Source organism: Rhinopithecus bieti, unplaced genomic scaffold, assembly GCF_001698545.2.
Source record: "Rhinopithecus bieti isolate Rb0 unplaced genomic scaffold, ASM169854v2 scaffold_42219, whole genome shotgun sequence".
NCBI lineage: Eukaryota > Metazoa > Chordata > Mammalia > Primates > Cercopithecidae > Rhinopithecus > Rhinopithecus bieti.
The window spans coordinates 1,414,172-1,429,402 of record NW_016817843.1 but is presented as its reverse complement, the minus strand read 5'-3'; the positions used below and the strand labels follow the sequence as shown (position 1 = coordinate 1,429,402).

The following is a 15,231-nucleotide window of genomic DNA, read 5'->3' as shown; positions in this document are numbered from 1 at the left end:
TTTTTTTTGAAGACAAGGTCTCACTGTCTCCCAGGCTGGAGTACAGTGGTGCAATCACAGCACACTGCAACTTTGAACTCCCGAACTCAAGGGATCCTCTGGCCTGAGCCTCTTGAACAGCTGGGACTATAGGTACATGCCACTGTGCCTGGTTAATTTTTAAATTTTTTGTAGAGACAGGGTCTCACTTGTTGCCCAGGCTGGTCTTTAACTCCTGGGCTCAAGTAATCCTCTCCCAAAGTGCAGCTTCCCAAAGTGCAGGAATTACAGGAGTGAGCCACCCTGCCCCGCTGCAAAATTTTAATAAGGTTTATATATAATAGCATCATATCAGTGTTAAATTTGAATTCCATCATATCAGTGTTAAATTTGAATTCTATAATTATGCTGTGAAAAACATAAATGAATATCTCTGTTCTTAGGAAATTTACACTGAAGTATTTAATGTGAAGGTGTAAAATATTTAGAGATAAAACCAAAAAGGCAGTGTTCAAGGAAAATGGCATGGTTCAATCCAAATAGAAATATAATACTAATAAAAATATAGAAAGCCAGCCACAATGGCTCACGTCTATAATCCCAGAGACTCTGGAGGCTACCTAAGGCAACCTGCCAGGAGGATCGCTTGAGCCCAGGAGTTCAAGGCTGGAGTGAGCCATGATTGCACCACTGTACTCCAGCCTGGGTGACAAAGAGAGATCTCATACGTATTTATAAGTATATGCATATACATGTACAGGTATATGTACATATATATGTATAGGTATAGGTATAGCCATATATACATATATAATTTTAAAAAATAAAAATATGGAAACCCACATATTATTCAAGGTAGAAGCCAAACAGGTAACAGAGAATCTGAAAAGGAAACAATCCCAAGCAACCATCATGAGAATCACGAAGAGAAACACCTTGCTGAGAGCCCAGTGCACATCCCAGGAGGAAGAAACCCAGGCTTCAGAACCAGGTGCAGGAAAAGCCTTCCTCAGCACAGCCACTTTCTCCTTCTCTCTCAGTCTCCTCTGCCTTTCCCCAGATATCTCCTTTCTTCTCCTCACCTCTTTCTGCGATCTACTTGTGCTCACTAAATCTACTTGTACTCAATACAGTTCCAGGTTCCCTATAATTTTTTTTAAAAGTGAAACATTTACACTTCTTTCACAAATTAAGCATTTATTCGTATGCACAGCATCTTTATCAATGACTCCTACGTGCCTGAATTTAAACATTTACTAACATTTTTCATAACATACAAGGCAACTAAACGCTTGTAGTCTTCTCAGCACGTAACTTGGTTTATTGCCATAAGTTCCAAAATTAATCCTTGGCACTTCTAAAACTATAATCTCTATTTCTAGCCTCCTCACTTGATGAGCTAATAAATCTTAATACTCATAATTTTCCTTCATAGCTTTATATACATTAAAAACTTGTGTTTTACTTACTTCCAGATTAGAATAGTCATTGTGACAGGTATGATACTTCAAATGCCACACTATGGTAAACTTCAGAGGCCCAGAACAATGGAATGACTTAACTGTTTAGAAAAAGAAAGTCTCGTTTTACATGAATAATACATACACTCTAATATAAACTTAAGGTTTTGAGAATGCAATTAAAAATAGGCTACTTTAATGTAACAATGAGTAAAACATTACCTAATTTCTCCAAAAAGTCAGTGTAAAATGAGACAGATAAAATTCATTAAATTGTTATAGTTAACCAAAAGCTGCTGTAATTCTGTTCATTTCATCTATAAGTCTTAATATTAAATAAACTGAGTGGCCTGATATGCTAAGTCACTGCTTATTTCACTCTCAAACATTTTTCTCACTTACATATTCATTCAAAATATACTGAGTGAGCCCCATCCTGCGTGCCAGGAAGAGCTATGATGGTAAATGAGAACAATGCCTGTCTCTGACTTAAGAGGTACTGGAGGAGAGTTTTAACAACTAAACAGGCACTTTCAGTAGTCGCAGAGGCTGGGAACAGTCAAGGCAGCACTAAGCAGGTCACCTATCATAACCCAGGAGAGCATGAAGAATGGGCTCTGGGTAAGCTAGGTGGAGGAGGAGACCTGTAACTTGAAGGAAGAGCAGGAGTTAGCCAAGTGAAGACAGGGGTGGACCACACATGTAAATGCCCAGGCTGAGGGAAAGCATGGCATGAGTGTGACCTCTGAAAATAGTCTGCTATGCTTAGAACACAGGTTGGGGAAAGGAGAAAGAGTTGAAGCTGGAGAAGTGCCGGGGAAAATTCATGAGGTCTTACGCCCTGCTGAGGAGTCTGGCCTTTCTTTTGAATGATCCAGGTAAGAGGGTGATATGAATAGGCCGACTGAAAAGCATTAAGTCTGGAGTTAAGGAGAGCTCTGTTGGGAACATCCTCACGACACGGCAGCTGGCTTACCCCAGAGTGAGTGATTAGAGAGAGAGCAAAGACGCAGCCACAGTATCTTTTATAACTTAGCCTCAGAAGGGATGTGCCATTATTTCTACCATGCTCCATCAGTCACTCAGACCAACTCTGATAAAATGTGTTAGAGGACTACACAAGATCATGAATAACAGGAAGCAAGGATCATTGGGAGTCATCTCAAAGGCTGATAATGACGAAGAGCGAAACCAAACTGAGACCAGAGATTCAAGTTCAAGAGACTGAGGCTGGTAGATTTTCTGGGGGACAGTACCCAAGAGATGGAAGCTACATAGAGAAAGAGAGAGAGAAGTCTGCTTAGTGATACCCTGGAGCTTCTGGCTGAAGGGCAGCCTGCCCATGCGTGGGAAGCCCAACAATTCTCAGAGCTCACACAGAGCTGGGAACTATTGTAGTTTCCACTAGCCAGATTGGAGAGGCCTCAGTAAATATACCAGGTATTTGGAAGACAAGCAGAAAGACCACACCACAGAAGTACTGCTAAACTTGCCCTAGACAAAAGGCTACTGCAAAAGAACTTAACAAGAAAACTGGAAAGCATCAAACAGCCCCACGAGGAACTTAAATGTCTGCTAGAACAAAGCTGTTAAAGGACTACAACATCCTCCAGCACTCGAGAATGTAAAATTCACAATATTGACCAACCAAACAAACAAGAAGCCTGCTTGGATTTTGATTGGGATTAAACTGAATTTATAGATCAATCTAGGGAGAACTGACAGTGTGATGTTTGCTACAGATTTTTCATAGATGCCCTTTATCAGGTTGAGGAAGTTTCCTTCTATTTCTAACTTTCTTGGAGTTTCTATCATGAATGGGTGTTGAATTTTTTTTCAAACGCTCTTTCTGTATACTTTGAGATGATCATATGGTACATTTCTTATATTCTGTTAATATGGTGAATTACATTGAGAGATTTTTTTAGCACAGGCTCCACATGACTTGAATGAGACAGCAGAAAAGAGGTTGCCTTTAAAAAGCCAGATATCAGATCTCCCAAATGGCACGGACATATATCCAAGGGACCAGTCCTTAGCTTTATAAGCACTAAAATCTGGCTCTGTGAAAACACAGATTCTCATCTCACCCTTTCCCGATGGCAGATGTACAAATGAGAATGCTCAATTACTCACTTCCAATGAACAGAAACTGTAAACTGGACTAGTAATGATCAACTCTTTCCCTTCAGCATGCCTCCCTGGAGGCCCAATGCGGATGAGAAGGTGATTTGGTGAGCATGGCACCAGAACAAAGAGGCTCAGGTGAATGCTATATCCACAACTGCCAGTCCCATGTCATAGCTGTGGTCATGGTTCAAGAAAACCTCTCTCCAACAATGCTGATGGACATGACCAGCATTTGCCTGACTAAACCCTAGTTTTATTATGCTTTTGCTCTTAAATCCCTCATGCTGTCCCATCCTTTCTTTAGATAAGTTAATAACAATGTCTTGATTGTAGTCTACCCATAGGTTGATCTCAGGCATTTATGATTTTTAAAAATCAAATTCTGTTTCAGTGGCTGACATTACTTTTTTATTCCCATATGACTTTTTGTCAGCACCAGACTGAGTTTCTTTTAAATCCTCTTTGTCTAGACTTTGAGACATGAATTCATTAAATAAACAGATGCCAAATTTTTTTTCTCACTCACCTTGGACTTCAGTTTCCTCTTACCAAGCTCTTATCACCACTGATGATTGATATTACAGAGCTGCTTTAAACCACCTCTGCTTTCTAGCTGCTGGCTAGCCTGACTTCCCTCAGGAAAGACCCGTAACAGGCAGAATCGCCCCCAACAAATGAGCAGAGCATGATCTGTTGCGTGAAAGAGGAAAGAGGCATGGCTTTGGATCCTGTAGAAGCCAGTTTGCTCTACCCAGCAAAAAACTGCTACTTATCCTGAGACTTTAACTCTGGCAACCAATTTTCCTAGTTAGGTTACTGGAAACAATAAGAGGAATTGGGCCACAGTGAATATGATCCAATGTAAATCCAGTGAAATTCTTAAAAAACCTTGGTAGTTCTGGTGTATCAGTATTGACACAGAAAAGACAGTCCCTACCTAATGAATATTTTAACTTTTATCAACCTTAAAACTCTAATTAAAATGTTATCCAGCACTTTTTACTTCTTACAAGGATATGTACATTTTGAAAATTTTCAAGGCCATAATGGGTTTATCATAATCATGACATTTCATATATTCATAAAACAATTTATCCAGTTTTAAAATCTGAGACTCAAAGTCAAATTTCACAAAACCAAACGCTTTTTTGCTTATTAGACTTTAATTATAATTTTCATAAAATGATTCATATTACATTTTCTGAAAGAGGATCAGAAAAATCCATTCTTGTGGGCCACGCATAGTGGCTCATGCCTGTAATCCCAGCACTTTGGGAGGCTGAGGTGAGTGAATTACCTGGGGTCAGCAGCTCGAGACCAGCCTGGCCAACACGGTGAAACCCCATCTCTACTAAAAATACAAAAATTAGCCAGGTGTGGTGGCGTTCAGCTGTAATCTCAGCTACTAGGGAGGCTGAGGCAGGAGAATCACTTGAACCTGGGAGGCGGGGGTTGCAGTGAGCCAAGATCGTGCCATTGCATTCCAGCCTGGGTGACAGAGAAAGACTCTGTCTCAAGAAAAAAAAAAAGAAAAATCCATTATTATATTTTGTTTTGTTTTTTTTTGTTTTTTATTTTGTTTTGTTTTTGTTTTTTTTGAGACGGAGTCTCACTGTTGCCCAGGCTGGAGTGCAGTGGCGCGATCTCAGCTCACTGCAAGCTCCACCTCCCGGGCTCATGCCATTCTCCTGCCTCAGCCTCCCGAGTAGCTGGGACTACAGGCACCTGCCACCATGCCTGGCTAATTTTTTATATTTTAGTAGAGACGGGGTTTCACCATGTTAGCCAGGATGGTCTCGTTCTCCTGACCTCGTGATCCACCTGCCTCGGCCTCCCAAAGTGCTGGGATTACAGGTGTGAGCCACCACACCCAGCCTCCATTATTGTAAATAACCAACCAAGTCCTGACTGAAACAAAACAAAACCTTAAAATGTTAGAACTACTTAAAAACAAAACATTTGCTTAGTTTATTATATATATTATATTCATTTACATGAATGCATTTGTTTATATTACATGTTATTTGTTTATATATATATATATTTTATTATTCCTGTTCGTTTGTTTTTGAGACAGAGTCTCACTATGTCACCCAGGCTGGAGTGCAGTGGTGCGATCTCAGTTCAGTGCAACCTCTGCCTCCCAGGTTCAAGTGATTTTCTTGCCTCAGCCTCCCAAGTAGCTGGGACTACAGGCGCCCACCACCACGCCCAGCTAACTTTTTTTGTATTTTTAATAGAGATGGGTTTTCACTATGTTGGCCAGGCTGCTCCTGACCTTGTGATCTGCCCGCCTTGGCCTCCCAAAGTGCCAGGATTACAGGCGTGAGTCACCGCGCCCAGTCTAGTATTTTATTGTTTCATTATACTTACCAGATAACTTGATATCTGTAGAGTTAAACATAGTTTTCCTAAATATCAAAGGTCCTGATTTCTAAAATGAAAAACAAACAGAGGGAGATCTTGTTAGAAAGTTTTTTTCGCAACTGTTTTACCCCACAACATATAGAGTTCTAATCCTTGCACTCCTCTCTCTGACAAGAGTATTTTTTTAATGTAAATCTGATCACATCACTAGCTTGCTTAAAACCTTGTCATGATTCTACTTCCTGCAGTTACCCTGAGGATCAGGAGAGCTCCGGCCTCTAGCAGACTTAGGGCCAGTGACACGTAAGAGGTAAAAGATGCTGCCATTGCAGGATTAGTACTGCTCAGACATGACATGAACTGCCTGAATTTGCATGCTGCTCTCCTGGTGTCAATTTGAATGTACTTTTGATGAGGAAATGTCCCCATCTCCCAGCTCCAAGTCATTATGGTTTACCAGTGCAATTACAACAGACCAGAATTCATACTGTAGCCTACAGGACCCTGAATAATCAAGGCCCGCCCACCTCTCAACTTTCCAGTTCCTGAAAAGCATGATATTCTTTCCTGCCCTCAGGATTAGTGGTCAACCTGAAAAACTTACTTAAAAATCCTTCCTTTCACTCTTTGTTCATCTAGTTGGCTCCTTCTCACCCTTCAAAGCCCAGCTCAAAAGACTGTTCTGCAGGAATTCTTCCACTGTGGCCCATATCAGGCCAGGCCCTCCCTTATATAATCCCCAGCACCCTTTCTTCTTCACAACCTTTCCACAACTTAAATCAAATAGTTGATTAGTTGTTTAATGTCTTCTCTCCTCAAGAATCAAAATCCTGCAGTTAGAGACTGTGTTAAATGTACAAGTGATTAGGAATTAAAAAAAAAACACTGACAGGACAAGTGGTAACCCCTTCCCCCTGCCCAACACAGTTTCAACAACAATAAAATTCCCAACTTGCATCCCTCGTTTGAGCTCCACATCCAAATACCCAACTGCCTAAAGGACATGTCCACTAGGGGATGTCCAACAGACAAGCCTGTTTTAAACCAGACACACTCCTCTCTGCTCACCAACTTTTCCTATGCTGTCCACCTTGTTTGGAGGTGGTACCATCTACAGTCACCCAAGCCATGGCTCCTTCCAGTTCCCCACTTCCATCACCCAATCCCCAAGCCATGCCTACTTTATCTCACAAACACTTATCAAATTTAGTTCTTCCTCTCCAACTCTGTCACCACTGCCCCAATTTAGGTTCTCTGCATTTCCTTCCTAATTTCCGCAATAGCTTAACTGGTACTTCTACCTCCAGATCCGATCCTATAATTCATCTTTAGATAGCAGCCATAGTGATTAGCATTATGTCTAAGATCTTTCAATGGCTCCCTCATTCACATCCTAAAGTAGCTACCGGGAGTCTGGAGGCCTAATCCAACCTATAAATAGGATTTATTGAGTCCACAAGAGGCCTTTTGTAAACTTTTTGACATAACAAAAATATGGATTCCAGTTTCACTTAAAAAAACAAGAAGCTTTGGCAATTCTGTGCCCACTCTGCTAGAGTGTATGCACAAAGTTGAAGCCAAATGGCAGTTGCCCTCTTCAGAATGGGCATGCTATCTGTAGTCCACAACATGCCTCACTACCCCCCCCAGTCCTGAACCTAGCTCACTGTACTCAATGACATGATTTGCCTTGGCCAACACACGTCCTTAAGTTTGAGGCTTCTGGCCTCAGGCTCAAGGCCAAGCTCAGGCATGGAAGGCTTGTGGTGACCTAAGTCCCCTCTAACAACCCTGCCAGAAACTTGATGTAGCAGAAACACCAATAATTTCCTGCACTGCTGCTGTACTGCTCCCCTCCTCTTCTTCATCAAGGTAGTACTTATTCATCTTTCAAGACTAAGGCAGGTCTCTCCTCCAGGAAGCAGGGTTACGTGACCCTCTTGGTGCTCCAGTAATATCTCAAGTATACCACAGTGTATATGACTATCTACTCATAAATCTGTTATTCCTATTACTGTATGAGCATCTTGGGAGAAGGGGCTATGGCTAAAATTTATCTTTGCAACAGCAATGACCAGTCTAACATATGACACACAGTGATGCTTCAACCATTTGCTCCCTTGTACACTCAAAAGAACCATTTCTTGGCTAGGTGTAGTGGCTCATGCCTGTAATCCCAATACTTTGGGAGGCTGAGGCAGGAGGATGGCTTGAGGTCAGGAGTTCAAGACCAGCCTTGACAATATAGTGAGACCCCCCCCCACCTCTACAAAAAATTTAAAAATTAGTTGGGTGTGTGGCATGTGCCTATAGCCCTTGCTACTCAGGAGGCTGAGGCTAGAGGACTGCTTGACCCCAGGAGTTTGAGGCTGCAGTGAGCTATGACTGTGCCACTGCACTCCAGCCTAGGTAACAGAGCAAGACTCTGTCTCAAACATACAAACAAAAACAAAGAAACAAAATTTCTTGATAAATTTGCAGTACAAATGAAAGAAATCTCCACTCTCCTTTCCTGTTTCTGACAACCCGAAATGAGGAAAATAATAAGTCCACTCTTAGGAGAGAAGGGCTTTTAGACTTCTAATGGCCCAGGGTCACACAAGAGTAAAATGAGCCTAAGATCATGCAGCACTCAAGGAGCAAACTTCTCTTCCTCATACAGGAAGTACACTTGGCAAAGATCTTTGCAGGTATGTTAAAAGTACACTTGGCAAAGATCTATACAGATATGTTCAAGTAATCTAACGCATGCATGCAGCTGAGTCACTTCCAATATAGTTATATTGACTATTCACTATCGTCGCAGCAGGAAGCCATGAGAGCAGTTCACTGAGTTCTACTTTTTCCCGTTCAGGAAATTAAATAATGGAGATGTGCAGACTATATAACTGGCACACAAATTAGGTCACCAACCCAGAAGAACCCTGGAAGAAATGGCCGCACTAGGTCTTAAAGATCCAGAAATATACCCGGCGTGTTCCTCCGAGTAGCTTTGCTGTTGTGGGAAGTATTTGTAGTCTTTGGAACTACTTTCTTTTTCTGGTTAAGGAAATCAAAATATAAGTCTCATCTTTAGAACTTGGACATTTCAGGCATGTGGAAGACACCCATCCCAAACAGTGCTGGATTAGTCATCTGACCCGAGAGACTGGAGATAATGCGTCTTCCAGACTTCCTGTCTCTCTTTTGCAAGACTTTCCATAATTCTGCCCCTGCATCTCTCCCACATCATCTCCTCTAATTACTGGATGCCAAGTTTTCTAATAGCCTGCCTTGGAAAGAAGAGTTTCCATCCACTCATGCCTCCAGATTCGCCTTTCAAGCACTCCGTTATAACTAGTCCCGCCCCACCTACACACACACACCCGGAACTGTGATAGGAACTGTAGAGAAATTCAGGAACTCAAGAAGAGAGAGAGAGAGATAGGGTGACTACTGCACGTTTCCTCCTCATTTAAATTTTTTTCTTTCTTTTTTTTTTTTTTTTTTGTTTATGCTGAAACTGAAGCGCTGTCAAGTCCTCCCTGCGGCCTCAGGGGTCTGGCCCACTGTGGCTGCATCCGGACAGGAAGAGTCGAATCCCAAAGATGCTGCTAGATGTGCAGAGATTCCTGATCCAGCCAAAACATGTCAGAGCAAAATGAGGGCCACGGCGTCAGGAATGGTGACCTTCAGTAACAGTCCGAGCGCTCGGACCGGAGGGCCGTCCCATGCGCAATCCTGACGGCTCTTCCCTGCAGCCTAGGTCGGGCCGGAGGAGGGGCCGCTCCCGGCTCCCCGCTCGTAACAGACAAAAGGCTCCGGGAGGGTATCTGGGGTCCCGGTGCTGACCCGGCAGAGGCCAGGTGAACAAGCCCGGGGTCAAACGAAGCCCCGCGACAGCCCTGAGGGCCCGAGACGTGCCACGCCTCAGTCCCGACACTCCACTTACGTCGTTGACTGTCTCTAACCAGAGCCCGAGCTCAGGGACCGCGCGCACAGCCGCCGGGACCCAGCACAGAAGGCAGAGGGCGACGCGCAGCAGCGGGGCCCGGGCGGGAAGGCAGCGGAGGCGGCGGCACGGCAGGGGCCCCGCTGCGGCGCGGCAGGCGGCGACCATCTTGACCCGGAAGCTGCACCTGGCGCTCCGAGACGGCCTGCCACACCCGCACCTGGTGCAGCACCGCCCCAGGCAGGCGGATCCGAATCCAGGACGCGGGGCTCGGACTCGGGTGTGGAGGAGGGGCTTGGGCTTGGGCCTGGGCGGAGAGGCGCGGTGCAGTTCTGGCAAACCGGGCCAGGACCGGGAGGCAGGGCTTAGGGCTCTGAGCCGGGCCCAAGCGTGCAGCTGGGGGATGCCTGGAAGGCAGAGATAAGAGCCAGGATGTGGAGTTGGCGCCGAGACATGGAGGCGGGCCTCAGGGCCTGGCGTGAGCGTGAAGACAGAGGAGGAGCCAGAGCGTGGAAGGGAGGGCTGGCAGCCGGAGCGCGGAGGCGGGGCCGGGTAGGGAGGTGCCTCCGGAGTGTGGAGACAAGGCGGGGCTCGGGATGGTGGGGGCGGGGCAGGGTGGAGGCAGGAGGCGAGGCTCCGGACCAGGTGGAGTGACAAGACAGAGCGGGGATGTAGGCGGGACTCGGGAGCGTGAAGGCGGGGTGGGAGGCGGGGCTCGGGAGAGTGGACAGCGGGGCGCGGTAGGAGGTGGGGCTCGCGGCCAGGCTGGGTGTGGGGACAGGGCGGGGTTGGAGGCGGGCTCCGGACTGTGGAGGCGGGGCGGGGGTCGGTACTAGGCCGGAGTGCTGAGACAGGGTGCCGCAGGAAGGAAGAGCTTGGGGCCAGGCCGAGCGTGGAGGCGGGGCCGTGTGGAGGCGTGGCGTGGGACAAGGCCGGAATTTGGAGGCAAGACCGGGCGGGGAGGCGGAGCCTGAGCGTAAAAGCGGGGCTGGTCAAGGAGATGGGGTCGGAGTGGGGAGGTGGAGTTGAGGACCAGGCGGTAGTGTAGAGACGGGGCCGGACGAGGAGAAGGGCTTGGGGTTAGGCCGTAGTGGGGAGGCCAGGTTGGGAGAGGAAGCAGGGCTTGGAGCAAGCCCTAGTTCGGAGACTGGACTGGGTGGGGAGGCGTGTCCTAAATGTGGAGGCGTGGCCTGAGTGAGGAGACGGGGCCTGAGTGGGGAGGCGGGGCCTGAGTGGGGAGGCGGGGCCTGTCTGGTAGATGAGGCAGGGGGGGGAGGCGGGGCTGGGTTGGGGAGGTGGAGCCGGAATGGGGAGGCGGGGCTCGTCGCCAGGGAGTGCGAGTGTCAAGGTCCTGAACTCGAATGCCTAGTAAGTGCTAAGGTTGGAGTGCAGTCTAGAGTTCTTTTGCCCGGGGTGTCTCCATTTCTTGCATTCTCTACACTTGCCCCTGCCTCGACCCTCTCAGCTCTATGGAAACCGTTCTTTAAATTTAGGGAATGTGCCAGGAAAGTGCTTTGAGGCCAAGGCCGGTTGAACACAGGGATTGTGTTGTGAAGGTTAACGTTAATAGGACAGTTAATACTTTTCAGAACAAATAGTTACCTGACTGCTTAAAGCTCGGAGGGGTCAGGGCTTGGATCCGTCTTATTGTGTACCTTGCCTTGCATTTTCGACTGTAAGCTGAATACATGTTTTGCTGTCAAAGAGAATTAGTTCATTCATTATCAAATGTAAGTAATATCCAGCAGGGGAATAGAATCCTGTGCTAATATTGTTATTAACGTAGAATAAGATCGATTTAAGCCGGGCGCGGTGGCTCAAGCCTGTAATCCCAGCACTTTGGGAGGCCGAGACGGGCGGATCACGAGGTCAGGAGATCGAGACCATCCTGGCTAACACGGTGAAACCCCGTCTCTACTAAAATACAAAAAACTAGCCGGGCGAGGTGGCGGGCGCCTGTAGTCCCAGCTACTCCGGAGGCTGAGGCAGGAGAATGGCGGGAACCCGGGAGGCGGAGCTTGCAGTGAGCTGAGATCTGGCCACTGCACTCCAGCCTGGGCGACAGAGCGAGACTCCGTCTCCAAAAAAAAAAAAAAAAAAAAATCGATTTATATAGTCAAAAGGCCTTGGCTGCTTTACCAGTCACCGGTAATAATTGAGGACCTACTACATACACTAGAGATCGCATGTGCATCTTCCCAGCAAGCGATGTGATCAGTTCTGTTTAGGTCAGAATAACAGTGTAACAGGACAGCAGGGGAACATCCACCAGAGATTTAGGAAGTGAGTCAGGGACAGAAGGAGAGAACAATACATGAAATTTAAGTTCTACAAGAAGAGTTAAGGGCGAGTTACCGGTGGTAGTGAGGGTTAAGTCTGAATTTGTTTTAGTTATGAGAGAAATGGAGGAATGGAAAGATCTTCCAGATGACTGGATGTTGGTGTGAGACAGGGAGTGGCAAAGCTGAGAATATTTAAGCAGTACCGAAACATACAGGTATTCCTAAATTAAGTTAGGCAGATGGCACCTTTAGTGTAAGAACACTGGAGAGGCAATGATGGCTTTTTTTTTTTTTTTTTTTTTTGAGACGGTGTCTCGCTCTGTCGCCCAGGCTGGAGTGCAGTGGCACGAACTCGGCTCACTGCAAGCTTCGCCCCCCAGGTTCAGGCCATTCTCCTGCCTCCGCCTCCGGAGTAGCTGGGACTACAGGCACCCGCCACCACGCCCGGCCAAATTTTTTATATTTTTTAGTAGAAACTGGGTTTCACCATGTTAGCCAGGATGGTCTCGATCTCCTGATTTCATGATCCGCCCGCGTCGGCCTCCCAAAGTGCTGCGATTACGGGCGTGAGCCACCGCGCGGCCGGTTTTTAAGTAAGGACGAGCTAGTCAGAAAGATCATGTTGGTTGTCAAATTGGGAAACAAGAGCATAGGAGAGCCAGGGTGACACCATTTTAAGAATAACTCCATCTTAAAACTAGCAAGGCACATTCTTGCCAGTCACTACCCATGGTCGTAAGATGTTTACGGCGGCCGGGCACACCTGTAAACCCAGCACTTTGGGAGGTCAAGGCGGGCGGATAGTTCGAGCTCAGGAGTTCGAGACCAGCCTGGACAACGTGGCGAAATCCTGTCTGTACACAAAATACAAAAAATTAGCCAGGTGTGTTGGCGTGCCTGTGGTCCTAACTACTCAGAGAAACTGAAGTGGGAGGATCACTTGGGCCTGGGAGGCGGAAGTTGCAGTGAGCCCTGCACTCCAGCCTGTGTGACAGAGCAGACCCTGTCACAAACCAAAAAAAAAAAAAAAAAAAGAGAGAAAGCAAGAAAAGGAAAAAAAAAAAGGAAAATGAGGAAGGTTAGAATGAACTCTATAATGCTGGCTTGCAACTGAAGGTATCAGTGTGAACTCATTTTTAAAATGTAGATTTATAAATAGATGTAGATGTGTGTGTGTGTGTGTGTGTATTTATATTTTCTTGCACTGATTCCCAGGAGGACCTAGAAGCAGTGACACCCCAGTAGTAATTGGTACATCTAGCACCAGATCTTGCTTTATAAATATCATTCTCCACTAAAATAAACCAGGGATCCTTGGAGAAGTGACTGAACCCAGGAATGGAATAGAGAAATTCATGATGAACTTGAGAATCTTGTTTTGCCAGAAAGTAAGGAAGTGGGTAAAAAATTATGAGGACATGTCAAAAAGGCATAGGAGCCAGTTTGAAGGAGCTCCCTCCCACTGACCAGATCTGGGACAATTTGGTCACCAAAATGATAGTAGTGGATTGTAACTCATTGACTCAAATAAGAATCCATGAGTCTATACTAACATAAATGAATACATGATTACATAAATAGGAAAGAAAGTCATTTTCTTACAGTTGGAAAACTAATAAATGCAGAAGGAATAACAAATTTAAAATATCACCATTTGGCAACTATCACAATTAAAATTGGTTCAGAAAGAATCATCAATTCTATTCTAAAGTTAGTTGGAAAAAGCTTCATGAGGAAATATCTTCCAAAAAGTACTTATTAATTTAAAAGACAAAAACACGCCGGGCGCGGTGGCTCAAGCCTGTAATCCCAGCACTTTGGGAGGCCGAGACGGGCGGATCACGAGGTCAGGAGATCGAGACCATCCTGGCTAACACGGTGAAACCCCGTCTCTACTAAAATACAAAACTAGCCGGGCGAAGTGGCGGGCGCCTGTGGTCCCAGCTACTCGGGAGGCTGAGGCAGGAGAATGGCCTAAACCCGGGAGGCGGAGCTTGCAGTGAGCTGAGATCCGGCCACTGCACTCCAGCCCCGGCGACAGAGTAAGACTCTGCCTCAAAAAAAAAAAAAAAAAGAGAAAAACAGTAATTGTACAGTGGAGATACCTGGCAGACACCAATTTAATGATCAAGGTTAATCCCACAAGGACTGGGACAAACAGACATGATGTGTATCATGATTTGATTAACTGAAAAGAAACAGCATCACTTCTGTGATATTCCTGCCAAAAATGCATGCCCAAAATGCAAAAATGCATCTAATCAAGGTATTCAAGGCAATGAGGAAAAGATTCACATACTTAAATCTAATCACAAGGAAACATTAGACAAACCCAAATTGAGAGACATTCTACAAAGTAACTAGCTGGTATACTTTACCATAAAAAAAGAAAATATATATATATGCCAGGATCATGAAACAGCTGAGGAACAGTTAGAGGTTAAAGGAGACCCAAGGGACATGATAACTAAATGTGACATACAGGCCTAGCAATCTGGAGCCTACAGAGAAAGATTGTTTTTGCTGTAAAAATTATTTAGATATGGTCAAGCGTGGTGGCTCACGCCTGTAATCCCAGCACTTTGGGAGGCCGAGGCAGGTGGATCACCTGAGGTCAGGAGTTCAAGACCAGCCTGACCAACATGGAGAAACCCCATCTCTACTAAAATACAAAATTAGCTGGGCGTGGTGGCACATGCCTATAATCCCAGCTACTAGGGAGGCTGAGACAGGAGAATTGCTTGAACCTGGGAGGTGGAGGTTGCAGTGAGCTGATAGCGTGCCATTGCACTCCAGCCTGAGCAACAGAGCGAGACTTCATCTCAAAATAATAATAATAATTTAGCCTATTTTTGGTGAATTCTGGAAACTGTCAACTAAAAAGTAAGATCAGTTTCTGCCTCTCCTTACACTGTAATTTTTAGACTCATAAAGATCTATTAACGTAAAGGGTAAATGTTTAACTGTCTATCCAGGAAAGAAATTTTTCCCAAAAAAATTCCAGCAGAGGGCAGCAAATTTAAATATGGATCCCAATGCTTAAAATTTATTTAAAGAGAATTACTTTTTTTTTTTTTTTTTT

The 15,231-nt window shown here is 45.4% G+C and overlaps 1 protein-coding gene across 2 annotated transcripts in view; it reads right to left on the bottom strand.

Annotated features, from left to right (window-relative positions):
* The window catches only part of TMEM87B (transmembrane protein 87B), a 68,755-nt gene extending 57,032 nt beyond the window's left edge, over positions 1 to 11,723 (bottom strand). The window contains exons 1-3 of one of the 2 annotated variants that reach the window (XM_017856216.1): positions 11,470 to 11,723; positions 5,943 to 6,003; positions 1,449 to 1,540 (exon numbers count right to left, since the gene is read on the bottom strand). In XM_017856216.1, the coding sequence (XP_017711705.1) occupies positions 1,449 to 1,540; positions 5,943 to 5,973 (123 nt within the window). In that variant the 5' untranslated portion in view covers positions 5,974 to 6,003; positions 11,470 to 11,723. Of the gene's footprint in view, positions 1 to 1,448; positions 1,541 to 5,942; positions 6,004 to 9,867; positions 10,435 to 11,469 lie in introns of those variants that run through there. The other variant, XM_017856215.1, reaches the window with a different exon arrangement.
* Positions 11,724 to 15,231: the final 3,508 nt, after the last annotated feature.